The sequence below is a fragment of the Oncorhynchus mykiss genome, chromosome 23 (genome assembly GCF_057628025.1).
Source record: "Oncorhynchus mykiss isolate SJ-2025 chromosome 23, ASM5762802v1, whole genome shotgun sequence".
In the NCBI taxonomy this organism is placed as follows: Eukaryota; Metazoa; Chordata; class Actinopteri; order Salmoniformes; family Salmonidae; genus Oncorhynchus; species Oncorhynchus mykiss.
The window spans coordinates 63405001-63417260 of NC_143044.1; the positions used below are offsets into that span (position 1 = coordinate 63405001).

Consider the following 12260-nt stretch of genomic DNA (forward strand, 5'->3'; position numbering starts at 1 on the left):
GTAAAACTAAATTCCTGCTCTTCAACCAATCGCTGCCTGCACCTCCCCGCCCGTCCAGTATCACTACTCTGGATGGCTCTGACTTAGAATATGTGGACAACCACAAATACCTAGGTGTCTGGTTAGACTGTAAACTCTCCTTCCAGACTCACATTAAGCATCTCCAATCCAAAATTAAATCTAGAATCGGCATCCTATTCCGCAACAAAGCATCCTTCACTCATGCTGCTAAACATACCCTCGTAAAACTGACTATCCTACCGATCCTCGACATCAGTGATGTCATCTATAAAATAGCCTCCAACACTCTACTCAACAAATTGGAAGCAGTCTATCACAGTGCCATCCGTTTTGTCACCAAAGCCCAATATACTACCCACCACTGCGACCTGTACACTCTCGTTGGCTGGCCCTCGCTTCATACTGTTCGCCAAACCCACTGGCTACAAGTCATCTTTGCTAGGTAAAGCCCTGCCTTGTCTCAGCTCACTGGTCAACATAGCAGCACCCACCCGTAGTACGCACTCCAGCAGGTATATTTCACTGGTCACCCCCAAAGCCAATTCCTCCTTTGGCCGCCTTTCCTTCCAGTTCTCTGCTGTCAATGATTGTAACGAACTGCAAAAATCACTGAAGCTGGATACTCATATCTCCCTCACTAACTTCAAGCACCAGCTGTCAGAGCAGCTTACAGATCACTGCACCTGTACATAGCCCTGTACATAGCCCATCTGTAAATAGCACATCTATCTACCTCATCCCCATACTGTATTTATTTATTTATCTTGCTCCTTTGCACCCCAGTATCTCTACTTGCACATTCATCTTCTGCACATCTACCATTCCATTGTTTAATTGCTATATCATAATCACTTCGCCACTATGACCTATTTTATTGCCTTTACCTCCCTTATCCTACCTCATTTGCACACTGTGTGTGTGTGTGTGTGTGTGTGTGTGTGTGTGTGTGTGTGTGTGTGTGTGTGTGTGTGTGTGTGTGTGTGTGTGTGTGTGTGTGTGTGTGTGTGTGTGTGTGTGTGTGTGTGTGTGTGTGTATTATTTTTATTATTTTCTACTGTATGTTTGTTTACTCCATGTGTTACTCTGTGTTGTTGTTTGTGTCGAACTGCTTTGCTTTATCTTGGCCAGGTCGCAGTTGTAAATGAGAACTTGTTCTCAACTGACCTACCTGGTTAAATAAAGGCAAAATATTTATTTTTTTGAAAATGAACAAAAATCTTATGCTAGGAAGCTTTGTAAGTGTCCTCTGAGAAGGAGAGAGGTCTGACTGTGTTGTCTGTCCCTCCCAGGCTCAGCAGCACAGGACGTTTAACAGTGCGGTTCAGAAGCATGACAGTGGTATGGGCTACACCAAGCCAGTCTACTCCCTGAACGGCCGGACGCCAACGCAGCACAACGGCCTAGCGGCGGAGGAGGGAGTAGACCAACCGGAGGAGGAGGGAGTGGAGGAGGACCAATCAGAGGAGGAGGTGAGAGAGGACTCTTCTTCAAAGTAACTTTTCAGACCTCTTTTTCATAGTTTGTACTTTTTCATACTCTTTGGTCCAGTATTAAAACAACACGTTGAAGTTATCCACACTTAATGTGAAGGCACCCTGTATATTATTTACAAGAAAAGCCAAAGGGATCATGAAACTGTTGGAATGAGTGAATGGCTGAGTCCTGACTGTGGTTCACTACATTGTACAATGGCGCCGGAGAAGAAGGCTGACGTTTTACGAGGTCCCCAATCGATTGTGTTTTTTTGTTTTGTTTATTTGCATTTGTTTGTAACTTGTTTTGTACACAATGTTGCCGCTATCGTCTCTTATGACCAAAAATAACTTCAGGACTGCGATTACTCACCACGGACTGGCAGAATCCTTTGTCTCCTTTAACAGAATCATAAAACATACAAGTGTTATGCATCAAAATACAGCTAAACTTGGTGTTAATCCAGCCGCAGTGTCAGATTTCATAAATGCTTTACGGCGAAAGCAGACCATGCGATTATCTGAGGACAGCACCCCGCATACAAACACATGAAAATCTTATTTCAACCAGCCAGGTGCGACACAGAAATAGCGATATAATTCATGCCTTACCTTTGAAGATCTTCTTCTGTTGGCACTCCAAAATGTGCCAGAAACATCACAAATGGTCATTTTGTTCGATACATTACTTCTTTATATCCCCAAAATGTCTGACTGTGGTTCACTACCGTAACGTGGTTTAACTTCCTGAGTCCTAATTGTGGTTCACTACCATAACGTGGTTTAACCTCCTGACTGTGGTTCACTACTGTAACGTGGTTTAACTTCCTGACTGTGGTTCAACTTCCTGACTCCTGACTGTGGTTCACAAACGTAACGTGGTTTAGCTTCCTGACTGTGGTTCACTAACGTAACGTGGTTTAACTTCCTGAGTCCTAATTGTGGTTCACTAATGTAATGTGGTTTAACTTCCTGAGTCCTGACTGTGGTTCACTAACGTAACGTGGTTTAGCTTCCTGACTGTGGTTCACTACTGTGACGTGGTTTAACTTCCTGACTGTGGTTCAACTTCCTGACTCCTGACTGTGGTTCACTAACGTAACGTGGTTTAACTTCCTGACTGTGGTTCAACTTCCTGACTCCTGACTGTGGTTCACTAACGTAACGTGGTTTAGCTTCCTGACTGTGTAACATGGTTTAACTTCCTGACTGTGGTTCACTAATGTAACGTGGTTTAACTTCCTGACTGTGGTTCACTAATGTAACGTGGTTTAACTTCCTGAGTCCTGACTGTGGTTCACTAATGTAACATGGTCAGTTGCGACGAGCAAACCCGGATCCGGGATCCTATTGATAGCCTCAAGCTCATTACCATAACGCAACGTTAACTATTCATGAAAATCGCAAATGAAATGAAATAAATATGCTAGCTCTCAAGCTTAGCCTTTTGTTAACAACACTGTCATCTCAGATTTTCAAAATATGCTTTTCAACCATAGCAAAACAAGCATTTGTGTAAGAGTATTGATATCTAGCGTAGCATTTAGCGTAGCATTTAGCGTAGCATTCAGCGTGCAACATTTTCACAAAAACAAGAAAAGCATTCAAATAAAATAATTTACCTTTGAAGAACTTCAGATGTTTTCAATGAGGACACTCTCAGTTAGATAGCAAATGTTCAGTTTTTCCAAAAAGATTCTTTGTGTATTAGAAATCGCTCCGTTTTGTACATCACGTTTGGCTACCAAAAAAACCTGAAAATTCAGTCATCAAAACGCCTAACTTTTTTCCAAATTAACTCCATAATATCGACTGAAACATGGCAAACGTTGTTTAGAATCAATCCTCAAGGTGTTTTTCACATATCTCTTCGATGATATAACGTTCGTGGAAGTCTGGTTTCTCCTCTCTATCAAATGGAAAAATAGTTGCACCTGGCGTTTGCGCACCAATTTCGACGCAGGACACCAGGTAAATGTAGTCTCTTATGGTCAATCTTCCAATGATATGCCTACAAATACGTCACAATGCTGCCGACACCTTGGGGAAACGGCAGAAAGTGTAAGCTCATTCCTGTCGCATTCACAGCCATATAAGGAGACAATGGAAAACAGCGCCTCAGAAATTTTGCTCATTTCCTGTTTGAAGTTTCATCTTGGTTTCGCCTGTAGCATCAGTGCTGGGGCACTCACAGACAATATCTTTGCAGATTTGGAAACGTCAGAGTGTTTTCTTTCCAAAGCTGTCAATTATATGCATAGTCGAGCATCTTTTCGTGACAAAATATTGCGCTTAAAACGGGAACCTTTTTCATCCAAAAATGAAATACTGCCCCCAGAGGTTCAAGAGGTTAACTTCCTGACTGTGGTTCACTACTGTAACGTGGTTTAACTTCCTGACTGTGGTTCACTAATGTAACATGGTTTAACTTCCTGACTGTGGTTCACTACTGTAACGTGGTTTAACCTCCTGACTGTGGTTCACTAATGTAACATGGTTTAACTTCCTGACTGTGGTTCACTACTGTAACATGGTTTAACCTCCTGACTGTGGTTCACTAATGTAACGTGGTTTAACTTCCTGACTGTGGTTCACTAATGTAACATGGTTTAACTTCCTGACTGTGGTTCACTACTGTAACGTGGTTTAACCTCCTGACTGTGGTTCACTAATGTAACATGGTTTAACTTCCTGACTGTGGTTCACTACTGTAACGTGGTTTAACCTCCTGACTGTGGTTCACTACTGTAACGTGGTTTAACTTCCTGACTGTGGTTCACTAATGTAACGTGGTTTAACCTCCTGACTGTGGTTCACTACTGTAACGTGGTTTAACCTCCTGACTGTGGTTCACTACTGTAACGTGGTTTAACCTCCTGACTGTGGTTCACTAATGTAACGTGGTTTAACCTCCTGACTGTGGTTCACTACTGTAACGTGGTTTAACCTCCTGACTGTGGTTCACTACTGTAACGTGGTTTAACCTCCTGACTGTGGTTCACTACTGTAACGTGGTTTAACTTCCTGACTGTGGTTCACTAATGTAACATGGTTTAACTTCCTGACTGTGGTTCACTACTGTAACGTGGTTTAACTTCCTGACTGTGGTTCACTACTGTAACGTGGTTTAACCTCCTGACTGTGGTTCACTATTGTAACATGGTTTAACTTCCTGACTGTGGTTCACTAATGTAACATGGTTTAACTTCCTGACTGTGGTTCACTACTGTAACGTGGTTTAACTTCCTGACTGTGGTTCACTAATGTAACGTGGTTTAACCTCCTGACTGTGGTTCACTAATGTAACGTGGTTTAACCTCCTGACTGTGGTTCACTACTGTAACATGGTTTAACCTCCTGACTGTAGTTCACTCCTGTAACGTGGTTTAACCTCCTGACTGTGGTTCACTACTGTAACGTGGTTTAACTTCCTGACTGTGGTTCACTAATGTAACATGGTTTAACTTCCTGACTGTGGTTCACTACTGTAACGTGGTTTAACCTCCTGACTGTGGTTCACTACTGTAACGTGGTTTAACCTCCTGACTGTGGTTCACTAATGTAACATGGTTTAACTTCCTGACTGTGGTTCACTAATGTAACATGGTTTAACTTCCTGACTGTGGTTCACTAATGTAACATGGTTTAACTTCCTGACTGTGGTTCACTACTGTAACGTGGTTTAACCTCCTGACTGTGGTTCACTAATGTAACATGGTTTAACTTCCTGACTGTGGTTCACTACTGTAACATGGTTTAACCTCCTGACTGTGGTTCACTACTGTAACGTGGTTTAACCTCCTGACTGTGGTTCACTAATGTAACATGGTTTAACTTCCTGACTGTGGTTCACTACTGTAACGTGGTTTAACCTTCTGACTGTGGTTCACTACTGTAACGTGGTTTAACCTCCTGACTGTGGTTCACTACTGTAACGTGGTTTAACCTCCTGACTGTGGTTCACTAATGTAACATGGTTTAACTTCCTGACTGTGGTTCACTACTGTAACATGGTTTAACCTCCTGACTGTGGTTCACTACTGTAACGTGGTTTAACCTCCTGACTGTGGTTCACTAATGTAACATGGTTTAACTTCCTGACTGTGGTTCACTACTGTAACGTGGTTTAACCTCCTGACTGTGGTTCACTACTGTAACGTGGTTTAACTTCCTGACTGTGGTTCACTAATGTAACATGGTTTAACTTCCTGACTGTGGTTCACTACTGTAACGTGGTTTAACCTTCTGACTGTGGTTCACTACTGTAACGTGGTTTAACCTCCTGACTGTGGTTCACTAATGTAACATGTTTTAACTTCCTGACTGTGGTTCACTACTGTAACGTGGTTTAACCTTCTGACTGTGGTTCACTACTGTAACGTGGTTTAACCTCCTGACTGTGGTTCACTAATGTAACGTGGTTTAACTTCCTGACTGTGGTTCACTAATGTAACATGGTTTAACTTCCTGACTGTGGTTCACTACTGTAACGTGGTTTAACCTTCTGACTGTGGTTCACTACTGTAACGTGGTTTAACCTCCTGACTGTGGTTCACTAATGTAACATGGTTTAACTTCCTGACTGTGGTTCACTAATGTAACATGGTTTAACTTCCTGACTGTGGTTCACTAATGTAACGTGGTTTAACCTCCTGACTGTGGTTCACTAATGTAACGTGGTTTAACCTCCTGACTGTGGTTCACTACTGTAACGTGGTTTAACTTCCTGACTGTGTTATCTAATGTAACATGGTTTAACCTCCTGACTGTGTAACATGGTTTAACCACCTGACTGTGTTATCTAATGTAACATGGTTTAACCTCCTGACTGTGTTATCTAATGTAAAATGGTTTAACCTCCTGACTGTGTAACATGGTTTAACCACCTGACTGTGTTATCTAATGTAACATGGTTTAACCTCCTGACTGTGTTATCTAATGTAACATGGTTTAACCTCCTGACTGTGTAACATGGTTTAACCACCTGACTGTGTTATCTAATGTAACGTGGTTTAACTTCCTGACTGTGTTATCTAACGTAACGTGGTTAACCTCCTGACTGTGTTATCTAACGTAATGTGGTTTAAGCTCCTGACTGTGTTATCTAATGTAACATGGTTTAACCTCCTGACTGTGTAACATGGTTTAACCTCCTGACTGTGTTATCTAACGTAACGTGGTTTAACCTCCCAGGTATTAACAGCCCAGGACCTGGTGGACTTCTCTCCTGTTTACAGATGTCTCCACATCTACACCGTTCTGGTATGTACACTATTTACTGTTCCTTAACGTGCCATCCAAACGGCTCCCTATTCCTGATATAGGACCTTTAGTAACCTGCTATATTTGTGTTTACCAATAGATGGCAGTATTGACTCAAGACTTTGCTTCCCGCTATCCGTAGCTATTTCCTGTGTCTGCCTATATAACTGTGATTAAGAAAGCTTCAGGTAGCTTAAGCCAGGTGCGTTGGAGAATGTAATTTAAAGTTACAATTAAATACTAAACCGTACTCATGAGTCGTAACTCTAAGAAGCCTTTAAGGATACTACAGGACCCATAGGTTTCTGGTCAACAGTAGTGTTCTATATAGGGAATAGGGCTCTGGTCAACAGTAGTGTTCTATATAGGGAATAGGGCTCTGGTCAACAGTAGTGTTCTATATAGGGAATAGGGCTCTGGTCAACAGTAGTGTTCTATATAGGGAATAGGGCTCTGGTCAACAGTAGTGTTCTATATAGGGAATAGGGCTCTGGTCAACAGTAGTGTTCTATATAGGGAATAGGGCTCTGGTCAACAGTAGTGTTCTATATAGGGAATAGGGCTCTGGTCAACAGTAGTGTTCTATATAGGGAATAGGGCTCTGGTCAACAGTAGTACACTTTAAGAGAGGAGAGAGCTTTCCTCTGAATATCAGCCCTAATGACAGGGACTTCTGACTGAGGGGCTAGGGAGGGAGGGAGGGAGGGTATTTACACACAAAAGTATGTGGACACCCCTTCAAATGAGTGTATTTGGCTTTTTCAGCCACACCCGTTGCTGACAGGTCTGTGAAATTGAGCACACAGCCATGCAATCTCCATAGACAAACATTGGTAGTAGAATGGCCTTACTGAAGAGCTCAGTGATATTGAACGTGGCACCGTCATAGGATGCCACCTTTCCAACTGTTCATCTAATTTTTGCCCTGCTAGAACTGCTCCAGTCAGCTGTAAGTGCTGTTATTGTGAAGTGGGTATTACCTGGTACTTCCTGTAAAAACCATGTTGTTACCTGGTACTTCCTGTATATAGCCATGTTATTACCTGGTACTTCCTGTAAAAACGATGTTGTTACCTGGTACTTCCTGTATATAGCCATGTTATTACCTGGTACTTCCTGTATATAGCCATGTTATGACCTGGTACTTCCTGTATATAGCCATGTTATTACCTGGTACTTCCTGTAAAAACCATGTTGTTACCTGGTACTTCCTGTATATAGCCATGTTATTACCTGGTACTTCCTGTATATAGCCATGTTATTACCTGGTACTTCCTGTATATAGTCATTGTATTACCTGGTACTTCCTGTATATAGCCATGGTATTACCTGGTACTTCCTGTATATAGCCATGTTTTTACCTGGTACTTCCTGTATATAGCCACATTATTACCTGGTACTTCCTGTATATAGCCATGTTATTACCTGGTACTCCCTGTATACAGCCATGTTATTACCTGGTACTTCCTGTATATAACCATGTTATTACCTGGTACTGCCTGTATATAGCCATGTTATTACCTGGTACTTCCTGTATATAGCCATGTTATTACCTGGTACTTCCTGTATATAGCCATGTTATTACCTGGTACTTCCTGTATCCACGTCATTGTTGTGTAATTATTTCCTTTTTTGTTTTGCAAATAAGTCTCACTTTTAAACTCTGCATTGATGGTTAAGGGATTGTAATTATGTATTTCACTGTAAAGTTAACCTGTTGGTTAAGGGCTGGGCAGTCAGCATTTCACTGTGAGGTCTATCTACACCTGTTGGTTAAGAGCTGGTCAGTCAGCATTTCACTGTGAGGTCTACACCTGTTGGTTAAGGGCTGGTCAGTCAGCATTTCACTGTGAGGTCTACACCTGTTGGTTAAGGGCTTGTCAGTCAGCATTTCACTGTGAGGTCAGTCAGCATTTCACTGTGAGGTCTACACCTGTTGGTTAAGGGCTGGTCAGTCAGCATTTCACTGTGAGGTCTATCTACACCTGTTGGTTAAGAGCTGGTCAGTCAGCTTTTCACTGTGAGGTCAGTCAGCATTTCACTGTGAGGTCTATCTACACCTGTTGGTTAAGGGCTGGTCAGTCAGCATTTCACTGTGAGGTCAGTCAGCATTTCACTGTGAGGTTTACACCTGTTGGTTAAGGGCTGGTCAGTCAGCATTTCACTGTGAGGTCTACACCTGTTGGTTAAGAGCTGGTCAGTCAGCTTTTCACTGTGAGGTCAGTCAGCATTTCACTGTGAGGTCTATCTACACCTGTTGGTTAAGGGCTGGTCAGTCAGCATTTCACTGTGAGGTCAGTCAGCATTTCACTGTGAGGTTTACACCTGTTGGTTAAGGGCTGGTCAGTCAGCATTTCACTGTGAGGTCTACACCTGTTGGTTAAGGGCTGGTCAGTCAGCATTTCACTGTGAGGTCTACACCTGTTGGTTAAGGGCTGGTCAGTCTGCATTTCACTGTGAGGTCAGTCAGCATTTCACCGTGAGGTCTATCTACACCTGTTGGTTAAGGGCTGGTCAGTCAGCATTTCACTGTGAGGTCAGTCAGCATTTCACTGTGAGGTCAGTCAGCATTTCACTGTGAGGTCAGTCAGCATTTCACTGTGAGGTCAGTCAGCATTTCACTGTGAGGTCAGTCAGCATTTCACTGTGAGGTCAGTCAGCATTTCACTGTGAGGTCAGTCAGCATTTCACCGTGAGGTCTATCTACACCTGTTGGTTAAGGGCTGGTCAGTCAGCATTTCACTGTGAGGTCAGTCAGCATTTCACTGTGAGGTCAGTCAGCATTTCACTGTGAGGTCAGTCAGCATTTCACTGTGAGGTCAGTCAGCATTTCACTGTGAGGTCAGTCAGCATTTCACTGTGAGGTCTACACCTGTTGGTTAAGGGCTGGTCATGTGACCAATAACATCTGCATTATTTGTATATTTCTGTGAGGGAACGACTACTCTGTGAAGTGCGCGTGTACAATAACTCTCCGTCCTTGCGCTCCTAAACAATGTCGTTTTTAGAAACTAGGATGAAGGCTACTGAACGGTCCCCTCTGGTCGTAACAGATTATAGAGAGGGAACAGAGAACTGTATGTAGATTAAATGGTTCACCAATGACAATTTGCCGAATGTCGGCCAACTTTCTCCCGCTGCCGGCCACTGGACTTCCTGTCATCACCATCTGGCTCGTTCTGTGTTTCCAGGGTGACAGAGAGACGTTTGAGAACTACTACAGGAAACAGAGGAAAAAACAGGCCAGGCTGGTGCTGCAGCCCCAGTCTAACATGGTGAGGAGGGTTCCCCTCTCTATCTGTTCCCCTCTCTATCTGTTCCCCAGTCTAACATGGTGAGGAGGGTTCCCCTCTCTATCTGTTCCCCTCTCTATCTGTTCCCCAGTCTAACATGGTGAGGAGGGTTCCCCTCTCTATCTGTTCCCCTCTCTATCTGTTCCCCAGTCTAACATGGTGAGGAGGGTTCCCCTCTCTATCTGTTCCCCTCTCTATCTGTTCCCCAGTCTAATATGGTGAGGAGGGTTCCCCTCTCTATCTGTTCCCCAGTCTAACATGGTGAGGAGGGTTCCCCTCTCTATCTGTTCCCCAGTCTAACATGGTGAGGAGGGTTCCCCTCTCTATCTGTTCCCCTCTCTATCTGTTCCCCAGTCTAACATGGTGAGGAGGGTTCCCCTCTCTATCTGTTCCCCTCTCTATCTGTTCCCCAGTCTAACATGGTGAGGAGGGTTCCCCTCTCTATCTGTTCCCCTCTCTATCTGTTCCCCAGTCTAACATGGTGAGGAGGGTTCCCCTCTCTATCTGTTCCCCTCTCTATCTGTTCCCCAGTCTAACATGGTGAGGAGGGTTCCCCTCTCTATCTGTTCCCCAGTCTAACATGGTGAGGAGGGTTCCCCTCTCTATCTGTTCCCCTCTCTATCTGTTCCCCAGTCTAACATGGTGAGGAGGGTTCCCCTCTCTATCTGTTCCCCTCTCTATCTGTTCCCCAGTCTAACATGGTGAGGAGGGTTCCCCTCTCTATCTGTTCCCCTCTCTATCTGTTCCCCAGTCTAACATGGTGAGGAGGGTTCCCCTCTCTATCTGTTCCCCTCTCTATCTGTTCCCCAGTCTAATATGGTGAGGAGGGTTCCCCTCTCTATCTGTTCCCCAGTCTAACATGGTGAGGAGGGTTCCCCTCTCTATCTGTTCCCCAGTCTAACATGGTGAGGAGGGTTCCCCTCTCTATCTGTTCCCCTCTCTATCTGTTCCCCTCTCTATCTGTTCCCCTCTCTATCTGTTCCCCTCTCTATCTGTTCCCCAGTCTAACATGGTGAGGAGGGTTCCCCTCTCTATCTGTTCCCCTCTCTATCTGTTCCCAGTCTAACATGGTGAGGAGGGTTCCCCTCTCTATCTGTTCCCCAGTCTAACATGGTGAGGAGGGTTCCCCTCTCTATCTGTTCCCCTCTCTATCTGTTCCCCAGTCTAACATGGTGAGGAGGGTTCCCCTCTCTATCTGTTCCCCAGTCTAACATGGTGAGGAGGGTTCCCCTCTCTATCTGTTCCCCTCTCTATCTGTTCCCCAGTCTAACATGGTGAGGAGGGTTCCCCTCTCTATCTGTTCCCCTCTCTATCTGTTCCCCAGTCTAACATGGTGAGGAGGGTTCCCCTCTCTATCTGTTCCCCTCTCTATCTGTTCCCCAGTCTAACATGGTGAGGAGGGTTCCCCTCTCTATCTGTTCCCCTCTCTATCTGTTCCCCAGTCTAACATGGTGAGGAGGGTTCCCCTCTCTATCTGTTCCCCTCTCTATCTGTTCCCCAGTCTAACATGGTGAGGAGGGTTCCCCTCTCTATCTGTTCCCCTCTCTATCTGTTCCCCAGTCTAACATGGTGAGGAGGGTTCCCCTCTCTATCTGTTCCCCAGTCTAACATGGTGAGGAGGGTTCCCCTCTCTATCTGTTCCCCTCTCTATCTGTTCCCCTCTCTATCTGTTCCCCTCTCTATCTGTTCCCCAGTCTAACATGGTGAGGAGGGTTCCCCTCTCTATCTGTTCCCCTCTCTATCTGTTCCCCAGTCTAACATGGTGAGGAGGGTTCCCCTCTCTATCTGTTCCCCTCTCTATCTGTTCCCCAGTCTAACATGGTGAGGAGGGTTCCCCTCTCTATCTGTTCCCCTCTCTATCTGTTCCCCAGTCTAATATGGTGAGGAGGGTTCCCCTCTCTATCTGTTCCACTCTCTATCTGTTCCCCAGTCTAACATGGTGAGGAGGGTTCCCCTCTCTATCTGTTCCCCTCTCTATCTGTTCCCCAGTCTAATATGGTGAGGAGGGTTCCCCTCTCTATCTGTTCCACTCTCTATCTGTTCCCCAGTCTAACATGGTGAGGAGGGTTCCCCTCTCTATCTGTTCCCCTCTCTATCTGTTCCCCAGTCTAACATGGTGAGGAGGGTACCCCTCTCTATCTGTTCCCCTCTCTATCTGTTCCCCTCTCTATCTGTCCCCCTCTATCTGTTCCCCAGTCTAACATGGTGAGGA

General features: G+C 44.6%; 1 protein-coding gene across 8 annotated transcripts in view; it reads left to right on the top strand.

Annotated features, from left to right (window-relative positions):
* Positions 1-12260, top strand: part of exoc6 (exocyst complex component 6) — a 146528-nt gene that overhangs the window by 66425 nt on the left and 67843 nt on the right. For all 8 annotated transcript variants that reach the window (XM_090217887.1, XM_090217884.1, XM_090217886.1 and 5 more), the window contains exons 7-9: positions 1311-1490; positions 6687-6755; positions 9947-10030. In XM_090217887.1, the coding sequence (XP_090074013.1) occupies positions 1311-1490; positions 6687-6755; positions 9947-10030 (333 nt within the window). The remainder of the gene's footprint in view (positions 1-1310; positions 1491-6686; positions 6756-9946; positions 10031-12260) is intronic.